The sequence below is a fragment of the Camelus ferus genome, chromosome 21 (assembly GCF_009834535.1).
Source record: "Camelus ferus isolate YT-003-E chromosome 21, BCGSAC_Cfer_1.0, whole genome shotgun sequence".
Classification (NCBI taxonomy): Eukaryota; Metazoa; Chordata; class Mammalia; order Artiodactyla; family Camelidae; genus Camelus; species Camelus ferus.
Genome location: NC_045716.1, coordinates 20,919,716 through 20,943,647, shown reverse-complemented (window position 1 = coordinate 20,943,647; position 23,932 = coordinate 20,919,716). Strand labels below are relative to the sequence as shown.

General features: G+C 50.3%; 2 protein-coding genes across 3 annotated transcripts; both read right to left on the bottom strand.

Annotated features, from left to right (window-relative positions):
• Positions 1–245: 245 nt before the first annotated feature.
• On the bottom strand, positions 246–4,125 carry MRPL24 (mitochondrial ribosomal protein L24). Of its 2 annotated transcripts, none has more exons than XM_006174543.3 (6): positions 3,970–4,125; positions 1,425–1,668; positions 1,249–1,344; positions 934–1,037; positions 570–700; positions 246–473 (listed from the first exon to the last, which is right to left on the bottom strand). In XM_006174543.3, exons 2-6 carry the CDS (start codon positions 1,605–1,607, stop codon positions 337–339), a joined length of 651 nt encoding a protein of 216 aa, XP_006174605.1. In that variant the 5' UTR covers positions 1,608–1,668; positions 3,970–4,125; the 3' UTR covers positions 246–336. The 2 variants fall into 2 exon arrangements, with proteins under 2 accessions (XP_006174605.1, XP_006174604.1); XM_006174542.3 differs by having other exon boundaries at positions 3,834–4,011.
• An 882-nt stretch (positions 4,126–5,007) lies between these two features.
• Positions 5,008–14,852, bottom strand: HDGF (heparin binding growth factor). The gene is made up of 6 exons (XM_032464004.1): positions 14,461–14,852; positions 8,245–8,321; positions 7,962–8,100; positions 7,083–7,268; positions 6,577–6,797; positions 5,008–6,381 (listed from the first exon to the last, which is right to left on the bottom strand). The coding sequence occupies exons 1-6, from the start codon at positions 14,545–14,547 to the stop codon at positions 6,375–6,377; spliced, it is 717 nt and encodes a 238-aa protein (XP_032319895.1). The 5' UTR covers positions 14,548–14,852; the 3' UTR covers positions 5,008–6,374.
• Between the last annotated feature and the right edge of the window lie 9,080 nt (positions 14,853–23,932).

Here is a 23,932-nt window from a genome sequence, read left to right as displayed (position 1 = left end):
GGTGCTAAATTAGGTCTCACACCCCCAATCCCCTCTGTCTTCGGTAACAGGCAGCATCTTGTTACTCAGAAGTCTCCATGGAGGGAAGCTCTCCGATTTCCATCCCAGAATCTGCAGGGCCACATTAAGACTGCCTAAGGTTTGGTCCCAACATCAGGACAGATGTCCCTTTCTTCCTTCAGTCCCTGAAACAGGTGCACGAGGGTTAGGGGTGCCAGTTTACCAGAAGACAGCAGCTGCACACATGGGAGAACTCAAGGCTCTTTATTAGTGTCTGAAAAAGAAGTGGCTTGAACCTTCAAGGCTAAGACAAGGAGAAGCTACTCTTCCCCAAACTCAATACCAGTAGACTTTCTTGTGTCTCCGAGTCTCCTGAATCCCCATCGCCTCCATCACCTCTTCCTCCAGTGTCTTTAGACGGGGCACATAGGTTCTTTCTAGAGCATCTTCCACTGATGTGTCTTTGGGACCATCTATTGAGCCAGAGGAAAGAAGATTGGGGGCGGTACTTAACACCCCTTACTCCCGCTCTCCCCTCCCTCATCTTCCTGCCCCTCCCACAGCCTCACCAATCCATGTTTCAGGGACGATGCCATCAGCTCTGGGAAATTCAGGTTTAGGGATGATTCTTCCTGATCTTTTGGAGACTCGTACCCGCTCTCCTGCCTCAGTGAATCTCCACTCCACCTCAGTGGGTTTCCTAGTGGATACAAGAAGTGAGCCCAGCCAGGGAGCCAGGTCTCCCTGCCACCCTCCAACCCAAAAGTCAATAATTGAAAACACTGTGGTCACCATCTTGTTTCTCTGCTACCCCTGTACTGGGGTTTCCTACAGGGGGCCATGTCCATGAGATAGCCCCTCTCATTTTCCAGAGCATCCAACCCCCATTCCCTTTGGATAAATATGGTCAACAGCAGAGCCTCATGTTCTTGCCTGTCCATCGGATCCACAAGTTTGACCTGGTTGTGGAGCAAGGGTGCTTCGCTGGGGATCATGGTTCCCCGGTAATCCACAGTCTTGCCAATATACCGATAATGCTGTCCAAAAGAGGGGGGTGCTATCAGAAACCAAGGAGTGTAAAGGGGGCTTGCCTACCACAGCTCAGAGCATTCAGCCCAAGTTGAAAAGCAGAAGCTTCAGTTGTCTCACCATCCCCTCAGCCAGTCTCCTGCCTCCCAGTGCTGCTCTTAATGGAGAGAGACACACGGACAGGCTTCCGGAGCATCCCCATCCTCACTCTTCACTTACTGTATTCAGCCCCTCCACGACCACCCAGTTCCGCTGCCGGATGACTTGAACCACTTTGCCTTGCTTCCCGGCGTCCTTGCCTTCTAGGATCTCTACCTGTGAGGAGATAAGAGGGTCAAGGAGGGAGATCCCTGCCCAGGAGCCCCTCACCATCCTACCCGATCTGAGATTCTCACCCTGTCCCCACAGAACAGATGCCAGTCTTCATCAGAGATGGGTTCCACAGCCACCCGGCGCCGCCTGGTCCCTGGAGGGTTCTTCCTCTTGTCTGACAAGGAGCCTGGGCGGCTCATCCCATAGCGGTAGTTGGGAGGCAGAGTGACCTTGGATGCCAAGGCCAGCAGGGCAGAGAGCCGCATGGCTGGAGGCTGTGAGAAATCCCCTGGCCAGCAAAAGTCCCAGAAATCTTCCTAGTCAGCTCTGGGGTAGGACAAACAAGGGGGCAAAGAAATAAAGGAAGGAACATTTCTTTAAGTACTTACTCCATGGCTCAATGGACCTCATCTTATTGAATCCTCACAAGATATTGCTTTTTTTTTTTTTTTTTGGTCAGGGGGCAGGGTGGAATTAGGTTTATTTAGCCGGAGGTACTGGGATTGACGTTGTGCATGCTAAGCATGCACTCTACCACGGAGCTATACCTGCTCCCCCCCCCCATACTATTTTCACTTTACAGATGAGGAAATAGACTCAGGTTAAGTGACCTGCCAGTGGTCATAAAGCTACTATGTGGGAGAATCAGCATTCAAACCCACATATATCTGACTTTAAAGTCCAAAAAGTTCAACAAGGCCAGGGATCATGTTATCTAGCTCACCCTTAAACAGCAGATCCTTTAGGGCTTGGCACAAAGTGGGTCCTCAATAAATAGTTATTAAATAAATCCACGAACAGCAGGATGGGAAGATAACAGGTCACAGACAAAACATTGGCATAAGGCCAAAAGGCAGGCAGTTAGTTATAAGGTTAAACAAACAAACAGATAGCAGAGATAGAAACTGGAATTAAAATGTCCCCTCACCACTTCCAATTTCTAATCTTAATCAGGATAAGACCACTCCTCCCTAAGATAGTTTATTTTTTAAAGGAAAAGGACCCAGAGGCAGATTCTAAGATTATAGGGTCCTGGATTTCCCTAAGTATGTACTCTAAGCCTCCCAATTTTAGATAATGGACTAAATCAATAGAGTGGTAAGAAAACTGAGGGCAAAAAATAATAAATGCTTCAGTTTATTGAGCACCTGCTGCCTTCCAGGTGCCATGCTAAGTGCTTTCCTGCATCATCTCATGTAAGCCTAAGGACAACTGAAGAAGGAAATACCATTAACCTTGGTTTATAGCTAAGAACGAAGCCTAACTTCAAAGTACAAATAAAGTGCACTAAATAACATAAAAAGCTCTGAAATGAGAGTCATATGACCAGGGTTCTGGTCCCTGCTCCACTATCGACCTATTTTGTGACCCTAGGCAACTTGACTTCCAAGTTTCAGTTTCATCATCAGTACAACTTTACAGGGTTGTTTGTGTCACTCAAGTTATTTTTAACTTTTTTTTTTTTTAGTAAAGGTAGATTTATTTTGAGATACATACTGTATAGAGTGTAGGCTGTTTCAAAAGGGAAGAGGAAGGCCACGATGTGCGGGGGTTGAGTGCTCAGGTTAAAGTAAAAGTAAGTACACTCCATAGACAGAGTGCACGCAGTCTCCAAAGAGGAGGGAGCAAGAGAGGTGGCCTAATTTTAACAACTTAACAAACCAAAGTGCAGAATCACGGGGATAGTATTATCCTTTTGAGTAAATTTAAATATATATACATATTGTCACAGGCATAAGTATTCATGAGAAGGAAACAGGAAACAACTAACATACTTGTTTTGAGTAAGAGGAAGTTTGGGAGGGCTCTTACTCTCCATCTTGTTCCTTTCCATAACGTTTGCATTTTCTAATGATGTGCATTAAAAAATATATTATCAACTGGTTTATCTGAACAGTGAGATATTGGGTCATTTTTCTTTATACCTCTCAACATGAAAAAGAAAAGATCTAGTGTTATTTTAATTAATGTTGGATGTATGTAAGGGCCTAGGTGGTCCCATTCAGAATTTAAAAATGCTTTAGAGAGCACTATCATTTGACAGATCTAATGCTAGCAACTTCACTATTCCTGGCATTTGATCTTCATACAGCCCCCATGAAGGAGGCTGACAGGAGACGAGGAAACCGAGGCCCTGAGAGCTGCCGAGTTGCCCTAGTTCATACAGCTTGATAGGAGCGGAGCCAATCTTAAGGCCTGAGACTCCTGAGTGACTGCTGCAAGACATCCCTTAACCTCAGTCATTCTAGATGTGAAGGTCTGGGAGGAAATCCCAGAAGCCAGCCCCCTAGATCTTGTCCTTCTTTCCCTCCAAATCCTGGAGAAGCTGGTGTCCCTTCCGCAGTGAGCCTTTCACAGTGTGCTCTGGGAGCGCCGTTCAAGGTAGTGAGGTAGAGCGTCTGCTGCCTCAGGCCCTGGCTCCAAAGACTTGCCCAGCCAGCCCCAGCCTAGACGTGGGCGATGTCAAGCCCCCAGCAGTCTTCAGCACCCACCCGCTCCGAGCTTCCGATGCAGGGAGACCTCAGACGAGGCAACTGTGCCATGCCAGGAGAAAAGGAAGGCCCTTCCCGCTCCCGCCTCCCGGACGAGCCCAGAGCTGCCAACACCGCCGGGACGCGCAGCCCTCACCTTCGCTTTCCGCTGAGACCGGGTTGCCTCCGCCTGTTTCCTCGGCACATGGGACCTGAGCCCCGAGCCCCGCCTCTCCCTATCCCTCGGCTTGCTGGGAAATGTAGTCTAGTCGTACAGTGGACGCTCAACAACGAATTTAGCCTCTTTGCATGCTGGGAGTTGTAGTCCGTTGCTACAGAGCAAGTGAGGGACAGGAAATTTGGTCGGGTAGGAAATCAAGGAAGCGTAAGAGCACCGTGAAGCACGTCGGGAGTTGAAGGCAAAGCCGGATAGGCTGCCGCGCGTGGCACATTCCTGCACATGCTCTGCGAGGAGGCCGCTGGGAATTGTAGTTACGAGAGACAGTGGCTCCATTTTCTAGGTGATCGCCGCTCCCTATTCAAAGCTGTGGGCCTTCCTTTCTGGTCAAGGTTATAGCCAGTATTCTTCCTGCCTGCCCTTCTCTGCTGGAGGGGGCCAAGGCAGATAAAAGAATGTCACAGGCTTTCTAAAGAGATGAAGCATGGGCCCTTCCAATGCCAGTCGAAGGTCTAGTCACAAAATGTCAGCCTGGAAGAATCTGAGAGGATCTAATCCGTCCATTCCACTTAACTCAGGAGTACTGGGAGGATTCCACATTATCAACCTCCCCACCAGTTACCCGTGGCAGGTATCCCTAGCTTTGCCCTTGAGGGTCAAAGCTGTTTCTACAACCAGCCCCAGCAGCCTCACTTCCATGGCCATCTAGGGCTGTGGCTGATACTGGCAATCTCTCATACCCTAGTTCTTGATCAAACTTAAAAAAAACTTCCCAGGTGCTTATGGGGGAATTGTGTTAAACAGTGGCTGGGCAGAAGTAGAATGAATGGTACAGTTTATTCTGTGACTTTGCCCTCATGTAGAATTTTAGTTATTTCTAACAGCCTGAGAATGGAAGAGAAGACTGGCACCCCTTACCTCAATCTGAGAAGTGGACTTGGAAATCATTTGCATTCCCTTTCCCCACTCCCCTCTTCAGTTTACCAATATACCCCCAAAGAATCAGTCAAGATCCAATGTAGTAATCAATGGGTTTTATTTTCCTAGAACTGAAATCATCTACGGTTCTCAGAGCTAAACTTTCAAAGCTACAGTCAGCAATTTTTCTTCAGAGCCCAAGGGGAGGGGCAAGGGCGAGAGAGACAAGAGACGGAGGAGAGGCATGGAGACCACTAGAAATAGGTTGGGAGAGGGCACTTACTTCCCTCTGGCCTCTCAGTGGGTTACAAATCTGATCTGGTGACAACACTGAGGGGACCAGGTGGGGGTATGTGGATGCAAAATGACACCAGAAGGAACACCAAAGCCCCAACTACAAAAAGAAAAGTCATCAAGCCCCAAACAGAAGGGGAGCCTCCCAGTGCACCTCAGAAATGGGGGCAACAGTGGGGGAGAAAGGAGCAGAGTGGGGGGGGGGGCGGGCACACAAAGGGATGGTGGGGGTCTTTAAAATTTTTTTTTTGTAATTTTATTTTATTAAAAACATTTTCTAAAAAAATGTGTCTTTTCCTTTATGTCTGGGTGATGTTATGTGACTATAGGCTGGCCTTGAGCACTGTGGGGAGAGGGAAAAGGGCAGCTAAGGGTCTCCCCAGGGCATCCCATCCCTGGCTTAAGACCTAGAGGGGGATGGGTACTCCTCAACATTCCTACCTAAGCTGGGTGAAAACAACTCTTCAGATCTCAGGTCCTTGGCCCAAAGAACTTGGAAGCCCCAAATATTCTGGTGATAAAAGGTAACTCCCCTAACACCTGGGGTTGGCAAAAGAATGGGCATTGCCAATCATCAAGGATTTATGGAAGGGAGCTCCTCCCCTACAAGCTGTCCCACTTTCCCTGAATCTAGGCAGCTGGGATAGTAGGTGTGGGAGGAAGGGACAGGAACTCAAGAAGATGCCATCCTCCTGCCCACCCCCTCCCAATTTGAATATTGCCCCTCCCAGACCCCAGAAGCCCACCCTGCTGCTAATTCTCCATCCCGTCCACTCCTAGCCCTGATCCCAACCAACCCAGAGGTCTAGAATGCCTGGGAGAGCAGGTGAGGGGTGTCAGGTATGGAAATAGCCGGGCCAGGCCCCAACAAATACCCTGGGGAACAGCTCCAGGCAGGGAGGGACACAATGGCCTCATCTCATCCCACAGAGCAGAAGACATGGACCTGACTCAGGTCACAGGGGTGTGGGGACATGGTGGTGAGGGCCAAATAGCCTGCCTCATCCAGGTCAATCTCCAAGGGCTGAGCTCAGAAGGGGCAGAGTGAGTGGAAGAGGAGAGTGAGTTGGGGTGGGGAAGGGGTTCCCAGTTTGCAGGCCATGGCCAGTTTCCCCAGTAGCACCCAGACAGCAGCAGGAACGGGGCAGGGGCTCCTCTTGAAACATTGGTGGCTACAGGCTGCGGGGGAGGGTTGGAGGGGAGAAGGGTTAATGGTGTGGCCTTGGCCTGGCCAGGCCCCAGCCAGTGCAGGTCTCCTGGGAGAGCCCACCCTGCTTCCCGAGAGGCTGACTGCTACAGGCCCTCCTCCTCCTCCTCTCAGCAGGTGGCTGGGCCCTCCCAGCCCGACTGCCACAGGGCAGGGGGCGCACTCACCTCTCGTGATCTCTGATGCCCGGGGCCTCAGCATCTTCCTTGGCAGCCTCTTCCTCTTCTTCCTCCTCTTCCTCCTCCTGAGGAGGCCCCCGGCCAGAGCCAGGCTCAGAGGGGGTGCTGTTCTCTGCCTCCACAGGAAGGGGCCTCTCACCCTCCAAGGTGGCCACTTCCTTCTCCTCCCCTTCTGGGTCTTCTGCCTCCTTGGGACGTTTGGGGGAGTCCTAGGCAGGATTGGCAGAGACGAGGTGGGCTGAGACTGGAGAGGGAGGACACCAGCCACCCACCCGGGCCTCCCCCTCCTTTCCCCAAGGCTCCTTCCTGGGCAGACCCACAACCCCTCTCCAGCCCTCTGGTGGCTGAGATATCTCCCGTGTCCCATCTTCTTAGCAAGGGACACCCCATGACTAGGGGCTGAGTCTCTCAAACTGGGCACTCCCTGAAGAAGTAGTAATCTCTCTCCTCAGACTGGGAGCCTTGGTCCTGGGCCCCAGGTAGGGGACAGTTACCTCCAGCAGGTCCCCCGCTCTCCTCTTCAGCGCCCCCTTCTCGTTCTTCTCCTTGGTCGGCTCATCGATGACCAGCTTCCCTTCCTCATCACTGCTACCCTCAGCATTCCCCTTCTTGTCGCAATCACCCTCGGTGGCTTCGGGCTCCGGCTCAGGCTCTTCCACACAGCTCTTTTTCTGGGAGGACTGCGGCGGAGACAGCAGGGACTGAGTGGCACCAGCGGCTGCCATGCTGGGCCCCCTCCCAAGGCCCCTCCCTCGGCCACTCACTCCTTCCTTCTCCCACCTCTCCCCCGCCCCCACCCAGGTGCCCAGTCTCACGAGTGATTTGAGACCCACCTCTGTCGGATTAGCCCCGGGGTAAACCCACTGGCCGGGCAGGCAGGGCTCTGTGCAGGAGGGGGGAGGGCTGGAGCAGGAGGCAAAACCTCGGGTCAACTTCTCCCAAAGGGAGCTGGGACCCTTTCCCCGCCAACCCCCGCCCCCCACCCTCCCGCCTCATCCTGCCCGGCTCACGAGCACCTCCTCCTGGAAGCCTTTGTGGAAAGAGTTAAGGCCACGTCCTACACTCACGCTGGGCCCACCAAAGGCCAGTCAGTCCTCACTTACCGCCTCCATCCTGTTCTTGCCCCCCCAGGCGCTGTCTAGTGAGTTGCCCCTCACCACAGCTACACCACACACCCACACTACACTCCTCCCCTCTTGCAGGAGGCCTCCCCCACCCCCCACCCAACGAGCTCCTACTCTGAAAGCCCTGGTGTTTGGTTCTGAGCCAGCCCCCCAGTCCTAAAGGCTAAGCATTGAGTGTGGGCCCGGGGCTCCCGGAGCCTATGGCCACACCTGCTTTCCAGGGGGTCTTTGGGGCAGATGGCAGCTCACCTGGTAGCCAGAAGCCTTGACAGTAGGGTTGTTCTCGATCTCCCACAGCCCTTCGCTGAACCCTTTCCTCTTGTTGGGCTTGCCAAACTTCTCCTTGGACTCCTCGTAAGGGAAGAGGTCTTTGGGGCCCAGGAATGCCCTGATGAGAGATGGGAGACTGTCCTCTCGAGCCCCTCCCTGCCTCTGAGCTGCGTAGCCCGACAGGGAGGGGTTACCATCACCACCACTCTTTCCCCCAAAGTGGTCCACCCGTGGCCCTCCCTGCCTCTGCCCCCTCACTCACGTCTCGTGGGTCCCGAAAAAAAAGACTTGGTATTTGTTTGCTGTTGATTTCACGGCAGCCTCGGGCATCTCATCAATCTGAGAGCAAGAGGAGGAAAGTGAGCGTGAGCTGGAATCCTAAAGTCAAGATTTGGGGCAAGGGGTGGGGGGCTGACCTCTAAGGCACTTTTGTTAAAAGTCAACCTGAGAGGGACCCAGGAGTTCACCAAGGTGATTTCTGAATCATTTTTAGCAGTGGAATTTTGTTCCAAAGAAGTCAGACATAAAAAAGCCCAGCAGAAACCCCAGAGTTACCAACCCCCACCTTCCTTCACAGCTCAAGAAACAGATCCTGTCCATAAAGTTCCATGTCTTTGCCATCACCTTGGACCAACCACTGTCACTTCTTGCTTGGACTAAAGCCACAGCCTCAATCTCTCCTCTGTCTCCATTCTAGCCTTACTACAGCCCATTCTCCACATCGCAGGCAGAGGGGGCCTTTCCAAACGTTGACCGGGCATTTTGTCTCCCAGCTTGAAACCTTTTCAGAACTCTAGGGCCCACCCATTCACCTCTCCTCCATAATGTCTCCATAATGTCTGAATTCCAATGCTACCACTTGTACTTGTATGACCTTGGGCAACTTACAGAACTTGTCTCCTCATCTGTAAAACCGAGATAGTTATGGTACTGAAGCCACAGGGTTGTAAGGATTAAGTAACCATGACTTGGCATGTACATCCCGAATACATGCTTGCTGTCCTCCTCCTCTCCCAGGACACTGCCCTTCTGCTTTCTGCTCTGGCCACACTGACCTTTCAGACTCCTATACTTACTAATTCCTGACCAGCCTTCCAACCTCAGCCTCACCATCACTTCCTCCAGAAATCTTCCTCATCTCTCCCAACCTGGTCCGTTTCCCAGATAAAACTCTCTTAGCACCTCTGCTTCATAGTGCTTTCCACAATTCCAATTTTACAGATCTTCATGTTATCATTTGATTAATGTCTATGTGGACTATGCCTGCCCTGAGATCAGAGAGGTCTGTTTTCATGCCCTAGCACACAGTAAGTACACAACAAAGATTTGCTGAATAAATCTATGAAACAGACAAAAGCAGACTGCTCTGGTTAAAGAGGAAGGGTAAGGCCAAGGGGCTGCCTATTCAATATCCCTCCATCAGCAGCAGCTTCAGAAAAGCCTTCTGGGGAACACTTTGAAAGTCATGCGATGTAATCAGTCTCATTTTACAGACAAGGAAACTGAGGCCCAGAAAAGAAAAGTGATTTGCCCAAATTAACAGGGCAAAAGGGCAAATTGGTGAGGGCTAGATGTTAGAATAAGATCTCCTGACTTGATCCTCTGCCCCACATGTCCTGAGGGCCATGAGGGGTGCTGTGGTGAAGAAGGTACAGATATCTGAGGTCAGAGAAATGGTGAAAGGCAGTGGTCCAGACAGCCTCTCCCAGATCAGGCCGTGAAGCCCAGGCCAAGCTGGGCTGGGGAAGCTGGGGAGGACTACAACTCCCAGCAACACTTGCAGCAGCCCCAGCGGCCTGGGCCTGGCTTCCCGCCGGACAGAGGCCAGGTGGCCATGTTGACTGGGGCCCCAGGCGCAGATAGGAAAGAGACAGACAGGCCAAGGCAGTGATTAACAGAGACTAGTAGAGAGTGCCTGACTGGGGGCCTGGGGAGACAGGGAGGCTGGGTGGTTGGAAATAAGCTGAGACACACCCAAGAGAGGGGGTGGAACCCTGGGCAAGCAAGCGTCTGAGGGGCATCTTGCTCCAGACATGGAGTCTTCAGGCTCCTGAGCCCCTCCCCCCTTGCCCTGTGGCCTCTGGGGACAGAGGTCCAGCCCCTCCCCCCAGGAAGGCCCAGCACAAACTGGGCCCTCCCCACGACCTGGAGACGCTAGGGTGTGAGAACAGGGGGTGGAAAGGCATGTTGTCCCCCACCCCAGCTCGATCCCCATCACCATGACAACCCAACCCCGCCCCCAGGGCCACTCAGCTACCAGGAATGTGACTGCCCCTCCCCCCAGGCCCTCTCTCCAGATTGGGGAGGAGGGGACACTAACACACACCCCACCCCCAAGCCTGGAGTCTGGCACCTGAGTCCCTGGCTGTGCCTGAAACCACAGCTAGGGCTGAGGGCCGGGCCCTTCTCAGGAAGCCAGAGCTGGGGTGTGGGCTGGGGAGGAGCCAGTCCTCAGCCAGGACACCTGGGTTCTGTTGCCAGCTAGCTCCCCACTCTCAGAAGGGGAAGCAAAAAGCAAAATGAGAGCCTCCTGGGCTTAGAGATCCCAGGAGACAGGCATAGGACAATAATAGCAAAAGCCCTTTCCTCAGCCTCTTCTCAGCAGATCTTTGTGCACCAGGGCTGCGGCTGGGGGCTGGGGAGGTGGAGATCTAAGGGTCCTCGCTGGAAACTTCTTTGGGCTCTGCATTTTCAGTGCCCACACCTGAGCCAGGACATTAACAGGCTCGCAGGAAACATGAGATGAAAGGGGAAAAACTGAGGCTCAGGAAAGGAGGTAGGGTAAGTGAAGAAAGAGAAGATACGAGGTTCTCTAAGCTCAGACAAGGCCAAGTAGCACCTTGACCATCAGTCTCTTTCCCGTGGGAAGCAAACTCAGAGAGGTAGCTGAACGTTGTGACAGGGGATCCAGGAGGCCACCAGCTGCCCAGCCTCAGGGGCGGGGGAGAAACAAAAGAATGGATAGGAATTAAAAATAGACAGAACGAGACACACCAGATATACCCGCCCTGCTGACTTCCAGCCAAATAAAGGGTTGGTCTAGATGAAAGAGGGAGGCCACGGGCCTGAGTAGGCAGATGGGCATCTCCCCGCGTGAGTGCAGGTACCTGTGGAGGAAGGGCCAGAAGTATGCTCTTTTCACTTAATGGAATCTCCAACCCCTTACCCCCAAAATGGGAGAAATCCCTTCTGTAGTGGACTCTTCATCCTTCAAGCTACAAAGGAAATGTCTTTTCTTGCATTTGGAAGTGAAGGGCGGTTCTTCGTCAATGCAAAGGACATGAGGTCTCAGGGGAGGCCTGTACCCCCAATACAGACATGTGTCTCCCAGGCGGTGCCTTTATATCCAGGCTGTGACTCAGAACAAGTGAGTCAAGCCTAAGTGGGTCAGGGTGGGGCCAGATGAATGCTGGGGACCCCACTGTACCTCCTCCACTGGCCAGCGGGGGAGGGGGCTCTGCTACTTCTCAGCCATTTCAGGAATCCTGGAGAGTTATCTCTCCCCAGCTAGGGTTCATCCGCTCCCTCCCCTGCCCTTCTGCATTTGCCTGGTTCTATCAGACAGGCCTGAGCACTGGAAGTCTCGTCCTCCCAGAGCCCACAGACACCCTCGAAGGTCTGAAGAGGAATCCGAAGTTCCCAAGTGAGGAGTGGGGGAGAGGGGACTGAACACCTCTCCCCCAGCCTCAGACCAAATACAGGCCTGGGGCGCCTACTCAGCACGTAGAAAGGCAGCAGAGAAGGCTAAGCCCACACTGACTGCCAGCCAGGGTTCTGACCACCACACCCAGGGCCCAGGCCCGGCCTGACCCAGGAACCGGAAAATCTGGGGCAGGAGACAGTTGGGGCCAGGAAAGTGTGGCAAGCCCAAGAGGCAGAAAAGAGAAGGTGGTGCCTGGGTGTGGGGGAGGGGCAGAGGGCGGAAAGATGGGTGAGGCCCTCTGGCTGCTCAGGTTTTCTGGGACTGTGAAATAGGAAGTGGAGAAAGGAGGAAGGAACCTAAGGGGAAAATCCCTGAGTCTTGGAGGTTAACTGTTAAGTGCTTGGAGATCCCCCAGGAAGTCAGGGAGGAGGAAGAGGAAAGGAGAAGGTTAAGATGGAATCACACCATCCTTCCAGGCAGGTCTTGCCTACCACGTGGCCTCTCTGGCTGGACTCTTTAAGCACTGGGCTGTTCTAGTCTCACCCGGGGTCAGCCGTCCTCCCCAGAAGCAGGGGTTGAGGAAGGAAAATCCACACAGTAGCCTTCACCATGGCTGAGGACTCTGGTTGCCTATTAGTCAGCAAGGCCCCCCTACTCCTTCCTCCTCCATCTCAGGAGGGGCCACCCCACAGACTAAGATAGCATCCAAGGATGGTGAGGAGACTTAGATTTGTCTGTTCTTGTGGCTTTCAAGTAGAATGTATTTGGGAGATAACAGCCCTGGGTGTACCACTCCCTGCAATTGTCACAACCTAGAGCCAGAGCACAGGCAAAGGGTGGGGTCCTATCTCTTTGGGATCCAGTCTGATCTCCCTCCCCCAGCCCTAACTTTATCTAGAGCGTAAGGCCTCAACAGAGCAAGAGACTCTGCCTCCCTGTCCCACTCTTCTGTCCTGCAGGCCCAGAATGAAAAGAAGAAATGGATGGCATCCCCAGTCCCAGGCGCTGCCCCCACTCCAAAGGCCACAGGAAACCTGAAGGTCTTCCTCACAGGGGCCAATGTGGGTCCCTATGTGTTCCCCCTACCAAGTCTCTCTTCCCTGCAACCTGAAAGAGGTCCCGGCAACCCACATTCCAGCTGAGCCCCCTCCCTAGCCTCTGAACTTTGTCCCACCCCCAGGAGGTAGGAGCAGTAGAGACCTGGGTTCAGTTCTTGCCCTGCCCACCAGGCCCTTGGCATTTGGGTCAAGAAGCCAGATGGATCAAAGGTGCTGGGTAAAGTACACGAGTGTTCACACACCACACACATACATGCACACACAAGGCAGTCTGTGGCTGCTTCCTCACACTAACCCCTGCTCGCAGTCCCCTAGAAGGCCCTGGAAGCTGAGAGAGCCCTGCTTCTCGCTGTACTTCACTCCCATTCCAGAGGCCAGACATCTATAAATTCGAGGGAACAAGGGGCTTCCAGCATATGGGATTAGGCACATTCCTCAGGAGAGGGTACAGAGTGAGGAAGGGTCTCCTGGATTTTCTCGGAGTGGCCCCAAAGCTGGTCTGGGCACTCTGAACAGGACCCAGGCGAGCCTGGGACAACTTCCTAAGCGCAGAGCAGAATGAAGAGACACAGGCTCACGCGGAGAATAGAAACCCACAGCCATAAGGCAGTTCTGCACTTGGCCCCCTCAGCCAGAAGACTCCCTCCCTCTACTCCTCTCTATCCCTGGATTTCTTTCACTCTGCAGGACTCCTGTACTCTAGGGCTAATACCAAAGGCCTCTCTCTACACCAACTCCAAAATAAGCTGCCAGAGGCACAGCCCGCTGTGTCTTCCCCCAACCTTCTTCAGCACCCTCCCTTACTAACACCTCACTCCACCTGTCTCAGTTCTTAGGGGAAACATGATGAATGCGCCAGTCTGGGCTTTTGCGACCCACCCTCCCACCTGGCCAGGTGCTGGGGTGGGGGGGCACCTCATATTGGCGGGCTGAATCAACCACATGGCAGACTGGGCCGTTCTGGCGGGAGAGTCTCAAAAATGGAGAGAAGAAAGTCGGATTGCCCCCACCTCTACCAAGAAGCAGTCTGGGCTGGATTTACCAATCCCACAAGGGCTCTGCCACCTTCGGCCCCAAATTTGATTTGGCAGCCTATGGAGGAATTATTTTTGTGGGGCTAAGGAGTGAAGAGTACTAGCGGGTAATTTCCAAGCCAGATAGAACCCCCTCTTCTGCCACCACCCCCCCCGACCATTCCTCGACCCTCCCAACTTTAGATCTCTTACGGATGCCCCAAACCAAAGTTTTCTAGACGCAAACTCCGCCTCCATCTATCTGTCTCTTTCTGGGATGAGATCCTTCTCAACCGTTTAGTCCAAGAGAAGAGTTTGAACTGGGGGCACCAATCAGTGAAGAAACTGGGGGTCTCTAAGGGGGTCCCTGAGGGGGGTGGCGGTGGCGCCTGGGAGGAGTTACATGACTGGCCCAAACCCAGGCAGCGCGCCCGAAACCGCTGGGAGTATGGGGGCTGAGGGCGGAACCGAGCACGCGGAGCCAGGGGCCGGGAAGTGACCGGCGCCCTCGGATCCCCACACCGCGCACCCGCCACTACGCGCGGACGCCTTCTGGCCAGGTGTTCGCCGCCGCGCCACCCCCCCCCCCCGCCGCCTCCACCATTATATAACCGGGGGGGTGGGCTTGGAGGAGCTCAGCAAAGAGTGGGGGACTCCGACGCGCCCTCGCCTCCACCCCCTCCACGCGGAGCGCTCGTGCCCTCCCGGGTGTTATGCAACCCAAGCCTGAAGGGGGATAGGGGGCGACGGGCCGCGCTGCTCACCCGGGCCGGCCAGTGTGGGTAGCCCTTCATCTTGGCGAACACCAGGTCCCCGCATTTGTACTCCTTCTGCCGGTTGGATCGCGACATGGCGGGGCTCCGGGCGCCCCGGGCTCCGCGCCGGGCCGGGAAGCGCGAGCCCAAGTTTGCGCGTGCGGCGGTGGCGGCGCCGCTCCGCTCCGGCCCTCGCGCGGCCCCCGCCTCGATGGTGGCCCCCGGCCCGAGCTCCGGCGCGGCCACGGCGTCTCCGCCCGCGCGCCGCACGGACGGGGCGGGCGCGGATCGGGGGCAACGCTCCGGCGCGGTGGGTGCGCGCTCGTGCAGTTGTTTGTGTTTGAAATTCAATTGCTCCCTCCTCTGCGCGAGGCCTCTTCCTCCACCCCCCGCCCGGTCCCCACTCCTCCTCTCCCCTCCTCCCTTTCCCACTCCTCCTCCCCCAACTCCGCACTCCCTCCCGTGGCGGTTTGATGCGTGCAGCTTCTTGACGCCCCGTGCCTGTCACAGCCCGACGCCCAACCTGGAGCCGCCTGGCGGCGCGCGGCGACACAGGCATGAAGAGCCGATCGCCGAGCACGCCGAGCAGGCTTTGTGTGCCCGCTGTCGGTGGGTGCCCGCCCGCCCGCCCGCCCAGCAGGAGCTGGCGCCCGGCAGGACGGAGCGGCCTGGCGCCCCTCCCCCGACCCCGCGGGGTGCTCCCAACCGCGGCTTGCAGCGCAGTCAAGGGTCGTCGTCTACCCGCAGTGCCTCGCTGCCCTCCGTTGCATCTCCATCCACGAATGTGTTCTGGGCGCCCGTGGTGCTTGGCAGCGTGCTGGGTGCCGGGAAGTACACTGAGGTTCGCCCTGGGCCTCGATGTGCTTACAGTCAATGGCCTAGGCCCCGAAACGTCGGGGATTTGCACCCTACTATGGCCTCTGTGGAAGAGGAGAGGCTCGAGTTTGGTAGACAGGAGGTGTTCGAGGGGTTGTGGCACAAAGTGGCCACGTTCCAGGTGCCTTAGATAGGTATCGGTTCTCTATGCTACTTCCTGGCAAGAGAGATCTGGCTTTACCACTAGGTAAGCGCACAAAGATGGGCTCTGTTCTAGTGGGAAGAGACAGTAGAGTACCAATAAATCCCAAACCATCGATAAAATGTGAAGTGACTACCTCTTGCGGGATGAACGTGGGGGAGAATCTGGGAAGGCTTCACAAAGGTGGTGACTTTGAGTTGGACCTTAAAGGATCAGTATGATTTTGCCGAATTCCAGACACTACATTTTAGCCTAGGTGTATGTTAAGAACTCATAGAACCAAAACTTGAACTCAGATCTCTTACCATTAAGCCAAACAAGACTTTACTATAATTACATCTTTGATTTGCTGTCACTGTATTGGTCTTGGATTTGCCGAAATTCCAGACATCTACAGTCTCTTAGAAATAAGATTTGGTTCTTACGTTATAGCATGTCCAGATCCTTAAAATTTTGCAACAAAATATTCTAGGTTTGAATGGATAAAATATGCATGTTTTTCTTCCCACAAGTTTCCTGATCCTACTTCAAAGCATATGCAAAGGCTCCCTGTGAAAGAAGGGCAGGCTGAAGCCAAAAGGCCCAAGTATACATTCCTACCCAGCTGTTCACCAGTCATTAGAACTTGGGCTACCCCCTGAACTTCTCCCTGAGCCTCAGTTTCCTCAGTTGTGAGATGGGATCCCATTACTCTCTGCCAACATCACAGTCATGCATTGGCTGCTTATTATCGGAGGCCTGAAGTTGTTCCCTACAGTTCTTCATATCCTTATGGATTGTCCTTATACCCATGACAATGCATTTCAGGAGTTTTGCCTTTCTAACAGTGTGGCCTCTCAGTGTAATTCTGCCTTATGATAGGAGTTGCTCTGGCCCTGTTCACAGGCACTTCAGGCCCCAGGCTGCTGGCAGAGTGGGACACTCTGCAAGGTTCTGTTGCAATAAAAGAGCCATGCATGCCCTCAGCCACAGACTTGACGATTTGTTTCAATAGCAAATCCGAACTTGTTGCAACAGGGCAGCTAGATTCCAGTGGTGTTTACTCTACCATGCATTCCAGTTTGAAATGCAGTCAGTTTAATGGTCCAGATTCTGTCAGGCTAAAATTTTTCTTTGTTGTTCTTATTGTTGTTAAGAGAGAGTTTTGTCACAAGTTCTTAGAGATGTTTCAATAAATCTAGTGACACAATTGGTTTCCTTTTAGTGTCCAGGCCAGTATTATAAATATGCTGTTTCAGCGCAGCAAGCATATTTTTAATTTGTTTTCCAATTTAGCGCACCCCAACTTAGTTAAAACCAAGAGTCCATCCATTGCCCCACTTTGTTGCATGGAGGTGGCAATAAGGCTTCTTAAATTCTTTTTGCCAAGTCTCTTGGGCCTGTCATTCAGTCCTTCATGCAGATGCTGGTTGCAATAAAACAACCTGTGTTCCCTTTGTTGCAGTAATCTCCTAGGCCTTCATTGCAATTCAATATCCAAGTTCTCCTTACAATAACATCATCAACTAACTCACAGCTGCCCCTAACAACCAAGCAAGGAGCCGCAGAGGGTCAGTTACACGGGCAGCGGGCACAAGCCTGCTTCCCCTGGGATTCAGGTCTGCCTTAGTGCTTTGCGTGCAGGCTTTAATGTGCAAATGAATCACTTGGGGATCCTCTTAAAAAGCAGATTCTAATTCAGTAGGTTTGGGGAGCCTGCATTTCTATCTCATCACCCAAGGTGCTGTTTCTGCTGCTTTGAACCTTCATTTGAGTAGTAAGTTCTAAAACACACGGTCACAGGCCCCCAGACTGCCAGCCCAGCTTGGAACCAGTTCACAGATGTCTCAGTGAAATGATTCTTTTGATGCTGGTGCTTGACTCCACATTTGTGTGGGAGAGAGGTCAGGACAGAAGTTAGTGAACTTGGGGCCCCAGAGCAGAGAAGACTTATGGGTGCAGATCTGGCTCTAGAGTTCCAAAGTGAGTCTGGAGGAGCAAGATCAGGGAAGATGGTGGCGGGCTTATTTCTGTCCACGTCGGGAAGGGGTAGCTGATACAGCTGCAGGAGGATGGAGCTTAGAGTCGAGAGGAAGAAGCAGTGTGGTTTAGTGGAAACAATCTGTGTTTGCATGTCAAGGGACCTGGGTTTGAGTTTTGCTCTTGGCAAATGGCTTATCTAGAATTCCTAAATAAAATTTTCTTCCGTTGCAAAACTCCTAATGCAAATAGCTACCTTATATGAGGTGGTTGTGAAGTGAAAAGAAGATCAACTGCGTGAAAACCTTACCTGCTCATTAGGTTCAAAGAAAATGTCCACTTCCTTCCCTTTACCTCCTAAGAGAGAGTTGAGGGAGGAGAGGAGGATGGGTAGTTTAGACCAGTGTTTTTCAAAACCACCTCCATTGCCCACTCCCACCCAAGTCACCCAAAGTAAAAGAGTATCTGTGCTTTTGTGCGTTTTACAAGGAGTCGGAGACAACAGGGTCTGAGTACCCACTCTGGCACCGTGACCCACTGTTATCATTTTAGGAAAACTACTTAACTGCCCCCAGTCTCAGTTTGCATGTCTGTAAAATGGGTAAGTTTCAGTTTCCATGTCTGTAAAAAAAGGATTGTGATGAGGATTGAATGAATTCATGTATTTTAAAGTGCTTTGAACAGAGCCAGGAACATTGTAAGTGCTTGATAAAATCCATTATCACTGTATTTATATTAGCTTTTGAGTAATATTTAGTGCAAGGGAATAGGTTCCTTTGGATTGAGCTTCTTCATACTAGCCTTATGCCCTACTAAAGCTGGCACTATGACAGTGGGTATAGGTGTTCACATGGGCTTGGGAGCCCGATTACCTGGGTTTGAGTCCCACTCCACCACTTACCAACCATGTAACCTGCAGCAAGTTACTCAACCTTTCTGTGCCTCAGTATTCTCATCTGTAAAGGGGGAGGTTGAGAAATCAATTAATATGTATGATATATGTAAATGCTTAGGGCAGTGCCTGGCACATCATATGCACTATTGGCTACTCTGTGTTAGCTATTAGCTGTTAGTATAATAATGTTAGCTATTTTTCCTAAAGATGCTTATGTTTTATAACAACTCTGCTGTATGCATAATATCCTGCATAATAAAAATATTGTTTTTTAAAAAGAGGATTCTTTTTTTTTAAAGTGAAAATCATTGGATTTATTCTCTAAAGCTATTCTAATATATGTGACTATTTAAACTTAAATTGATTAAATATTCCCTTCCTCAGTCATATAAGCCACTCTTCAAGTGTTCAGTGGCTTCATGTGGTTATTGGCTACTGTATTGGACAGTGCATGGAACATTTCCATTATCACAGAAAGTTCTATTGGACAGCGCTGTTTCAAGGCAATGGCTTTCCACTTGAGCCCTATATTAGAGTCACTTGAAGAGTGCAAGGAATACCAATGCCTGGGCCCGATTCCCCAGAGTTTAGATTTAATTGTTTGACAGTGGAAGCTATTAAAGGGCTTAGGCAAGAGAGAAACATGAGCAGAAGTGAACTTCTAGAAGCTTCATCTGGAGGCAACACAGATGTGGAGGGGCTTGCTAGGTCAGGGGAGAGGGTACCGCGGTGGTCCCTACTGCGGGACGTGTGACCCGGCATGTGGAAGGACTACGAAGGCTCCCAGGGAGCTATGTTCCTGGGTTCTCTTCTCTGCTTTTCCAAGAACTGTGGGTGGTAATGGTTCCTGAGCCCTCAGGGGTGAGCGCTTCAGCCTTCACAGAGCAGGAAGTAGTCAGAGCAGGAAGTAGTCAGAGCACATCAGGATCCCCAGGAGCTGTAGACACCGTATAAACACTTCAGTTATTTTTTTGTATATGTAATGAATATGTGTATATGACACAAAATTTAGGAAGTCAAGAAGATAATTCAGTGAAAAGTCACCTCCATGTTACCTCTTCCTGTCTGCCTTGCCACCACAATTTCTTTCTCAGAGGCAAAAAATTACCAATTTTGTGTGTATTCTTCTCGTAATATTCTCTCTAATTTTCAAGCAAATGCAGAGCTATCTATTTCCTTCCCGCAAATGGTGGCATCCCATATACATCGTTCTGCACTTTACTATCTTCCACTTAACAACAGATCTTGGAACTGCTTCCATTTCAGTCCACGACGATCCGCCCCATTCGTTTTAACGGTGGCATAATAGTTCACAATATTTCTGTGTCATAAACAATTTAATCAGTCCCCGGGTGATGGGCATTTACTTGTCTCCTTTCTTCTGATAATACCAACCGTGCTACAGTGAATAATACTGTACCACTGTACCGTTTCACCTCACGTGGGGGTGAGGATCCTCACCAGTTTTCTCTCCAATTTGCAAGACGAAAAAGGTCATTCACAGCAACATTATTGGCAGGAATTTGCTGACAAGTAGTGTTGGAAGTAACCTTGCTACTTACAGGCTGGGGCGTCTAAGGCTGGATGAGAGGCCCGCCATTTTGTACAGGCACAAACCCCAGGTTAGTCCCTAAGACTTAAAGGAATGAGATCTGGGGCCAGGTTCAGGCTGAGAGAATTGCCGTGGCTCTGATCATGTCTGGCCACATTCTTCAGCCCTCTCCCACTGAGGGTATTGCTCTGAGACCCCAGAGACAGAGGCCTGGGGAGGAGGGGGACCGGGACTTGCATATGGTGAGGAGGGGCCAAGGGCCCTTTTCTGGACTGATAAGATAGAGCCCTAGTAGGTTCTCTGTCCCTCCCTCTCAAGGGGGAGAGAGCTTCCACCCAAATTGGGCGGCAGTTTTGGCCCTTCTGGAGGAGGCTGATTGTGGCTTTTGTGGGCACAGATGTCAATGGGAGGCCATATTCTACCACCACATTGCCATGGGCTTGAGGTTTCATTCATTTGCCTCCACATCTATTCCTCAGGCTTTGGCAGGTGCCATGCCAGGCCCTGGGCCAGTGCTGGCAGAAAGGGGTGGGTCTGAAGATGAATAGGTGGCTGGCTGTGAGTAGTCTGGTCTCCAGCCCTCGGTCCTGTCAGTCATCCTGACACAGCCTGGTCCAGCTCTGACTTCAGTGTTCCAGTTTGGAAGTTTCTAGTTTTCTCACTCCAAATTCCACCCTTCTCTGCCCTCTTGTATTTTTTTAAATTTTTTTTCAAAGTTTGAATGCAAATCAATATAGGATTATTATTATTTTTAATAAAAGATTATTCAAGATTATCTGTGTAAAAGAACATGTACAAATCAATAAAGAAAAGGACAGACAAACCAATAGAAAAATGGGCAAACTACATGAACAAGGGTTTCATATAAGGAAAAGAAAATATGACCAATATACTACTCTCATGAGGGGACACTCAATCTCATTAGTGATCAGCAAAGGCTCAAATCAAGATCACAGTAAGAAATCATGTATACTCATTCAAGAGGCAAAAATTAAGAAGTCCAACAGTACCAGACGTTGGAAAGTTGTGGTCAGAGACCCTTATATGTTGCTTTGGAAAGCAGTTTGGCCTCACGTTGTAACGTCTAAATTTCAGGTACCCTGTGACCCACTATTTCCACTGCTAAGTGTATACACAGGAGAAGCCGCTGTGTGTGCACACTAGGAGCCATGGAGAAGAAAGAATATCATGAGTTTGTTCATAACAGTGAAAACCTAGAAACAACTCCAATGCCCATCAGCAGGAGAATGGATAGTTCACTTGTCATATATTAATGCAAAGGAATGCTATTAAAGCAAAGAAAAAAAACAGACGTTCAATGTGGATGAAAATGTGGGTGAATATAAGGAATACAATATCAAGTGAAAAAAGTAATTCATTACAGTTTTATACCCTTTTGATAAAGTTAGAAACAGCCAAAATTGAACAACACATTTTCAGGAGACCCTATAGATGTGAGAAAACTATATATATATGTATAAACTATATATATAATATATAATATATAAATTATTTATATAATATATATAAACTATATATATACACACACACACATATACACAGAGGGAGATAGAGAGGGAGAGAGAGGTTTCAGGACAATGGATACCTAGTACCTAGTGTTAGGGGGACTTGGGGGACCTGATGGGGAAGGGGAACACAGAAAAGCACAAATCAGTAGCAATGGTTGGGGTGGTAGGCACATGCGTATTGATTATACACATATATATTTAATAGATAAATCAACGAGGGTCATGTGTGGACCAATGATGAAAGTAAATTAAGAACCAAGAATGTGAAAACGAATATACGTATGTATATGCATGACTGGGACATTGTGCTGTACACCAGAAATGGACACATTGTAACTGACTGTACTTCAATAAAAAAAGAAAGAAAGAAACACTGTTACCAGGAACTTTCAAATAATAATGTCTGTAGTCATGGGAATATTGTGATCACTAAAAACAATTTTAAAAAATGAAAAAAAAATTAAACAACCAAAATCACTTGCCTTCTCCTCATGAAGTCCTAGGAGAGGCATCTGCTATAATTTCCATTATTCAGAGGGAAAAACTGAGCGCAGATTAAATCATTTCACATCACAAAGCAGGACATAGCTCCCTGCAGGATCTCAGGCTGTCCTCATACCCCAGGAGGCAGGAGCCTGGAGATGCCAAAAAAAAAAAAAAAAAAAAAAAGGAATCAAGGGTTATGGTAACTCCACTCCTGTGCTGGTTGCTGTTGTTTTACTGTCACATACGCCCATGGTTTAAAGAAGCAGAGTTCTACAAAGTTTAAATGAAAAAAGTGGTTCCAGCTCCCACTGCTCTCTATTCCCTCTCCAGGGATAACAACATTCAAACTATTTTAACTAATTTTTGGTGGATTACTTCCATATCTCTAAGCAACATGCTTTTATTGTTACTTTTTTGATTTATCATTTTAGGTATTATCTATTGAGGGGAAGCTGTGGAAGAGATGCAGAAGAGATTTCACTCTTTCCTCCGTCCATCTCAGCCTCAAGGGCTCTTTTTGTTTCCAAATTCCCAATGTCCAAAAAGGGTTGCATCATCATTTCTGTTGTCTTAATATTCAATGTTCATATATCAGTCATATCTGAGCCACACTTTTCCTTTTATGCATAACATTGTTGCCCCTACGTTGTTAACTGTTTTAATTTTTTTATTTAGTTTTCTAGGTTCTTACTCACTAATTTAGCCACAAATTCTCCACCATTTCAATCTCTTCTGAAAATATTTAGACACACCAGATATACTATCAACTTCAACTTCTTGCTGACATCACTCCTCAAGCCTTCTTTCCTGATCCAGACTGACTGGTGGCCTTCTACCTCCGGGGCACAGCTGTCCTCCTGGAATCTCCCTTGCCCAGTATCCTGGGGGTTCCCTTCCACTTTCCCTGTGTTGGAGACTGTGTTTCCTAAGTCCTAGGTGTTTCCTAGGTGGTTAATCACCCCTTTTTGGATGGAACACATCCTCCAGTAGCTTTCTGAGTAAAGGTGCTTAGAACAGAAATTTTGGAGAACTTACACATCTGAAAATGTCTTTATTCTACCCTCCCACTTGATTCAGAGTTTGGCTTGGTATTTTCCCCTCTGGATTTTGAAGCCCTTGCTCCATTGTCATCTAGCTTCCAGTGTGGCTGTTAAAAAGTTTGAAGCCGTTCTGTCCTGACCCATTTTGAGAGATGTTTCTTTTCTTTGGGAGCTGAAACTTCATGATGGTGTTGATGCAGAAAAAACAGATGTGGGGCGTGAGGAGGGCTGTGTCCCAGGTCTCGATGGAGCCCCCTGGGCTGTGCCCCGCCAAGTGTGGGTCCTTGGCTTAGTGCAGGAAAGAATTCAAGAGGGAGCCACAGTTGAGTAAAGGTAGATTTATTTAGAGAGATACATAGTGCACAGAGTGTAGGCTGTTTCAGAGGGCAAGAGAAAGGCCACAGGGTATGGGAGCTGCGTGCTCAGCTTAGTAAAAGTAGATACACACTCCATAGACAGAGTGTGGTCCGTCTTCAAAGATGAGGGGGCAAAATGGGCTGTGAGGGGCAGTGTTGCCAGTTTTTATGGGCTTGGTAGCTTCATATGCTAATAAGTGGGAGGACATTTCTAGCTACCCTCAGGAAGGGGCTGGGATTCCCAGGAATTTGGTCTTTGCCCACTCTTTGACCTTTTTTAGTCAGCCTTGGAACTGTCATGGTGCCTGTGGGCATGTTATTTATCATGCTAATACATTACAATGAGCAAATAATGGAGCTCAAGTTCTGCTAGAAGTCAAATCCCCTGCCATCTTGAGCCTCAAGGCCTACTGGGGGTTGAATCTTCCACCATTCTGGTGTCAACTGCTGTGTCATTCCTTGAATGGCTGTGCCCTGCCCCCATCCTTTCTGTCTCAGTTGGGTCCATTTTTATCTAGTATGCTGAGAAGTGGGTAGGTCCTTGCAATCTAAAACTCTCATCCTTCAGTTCTGGGAAATTTTCTGTAATTATTCCTTTGATGATTTCCTCTCTGTTTTGTTTTGTTTTGTTTTTTTCTTTTTCCTG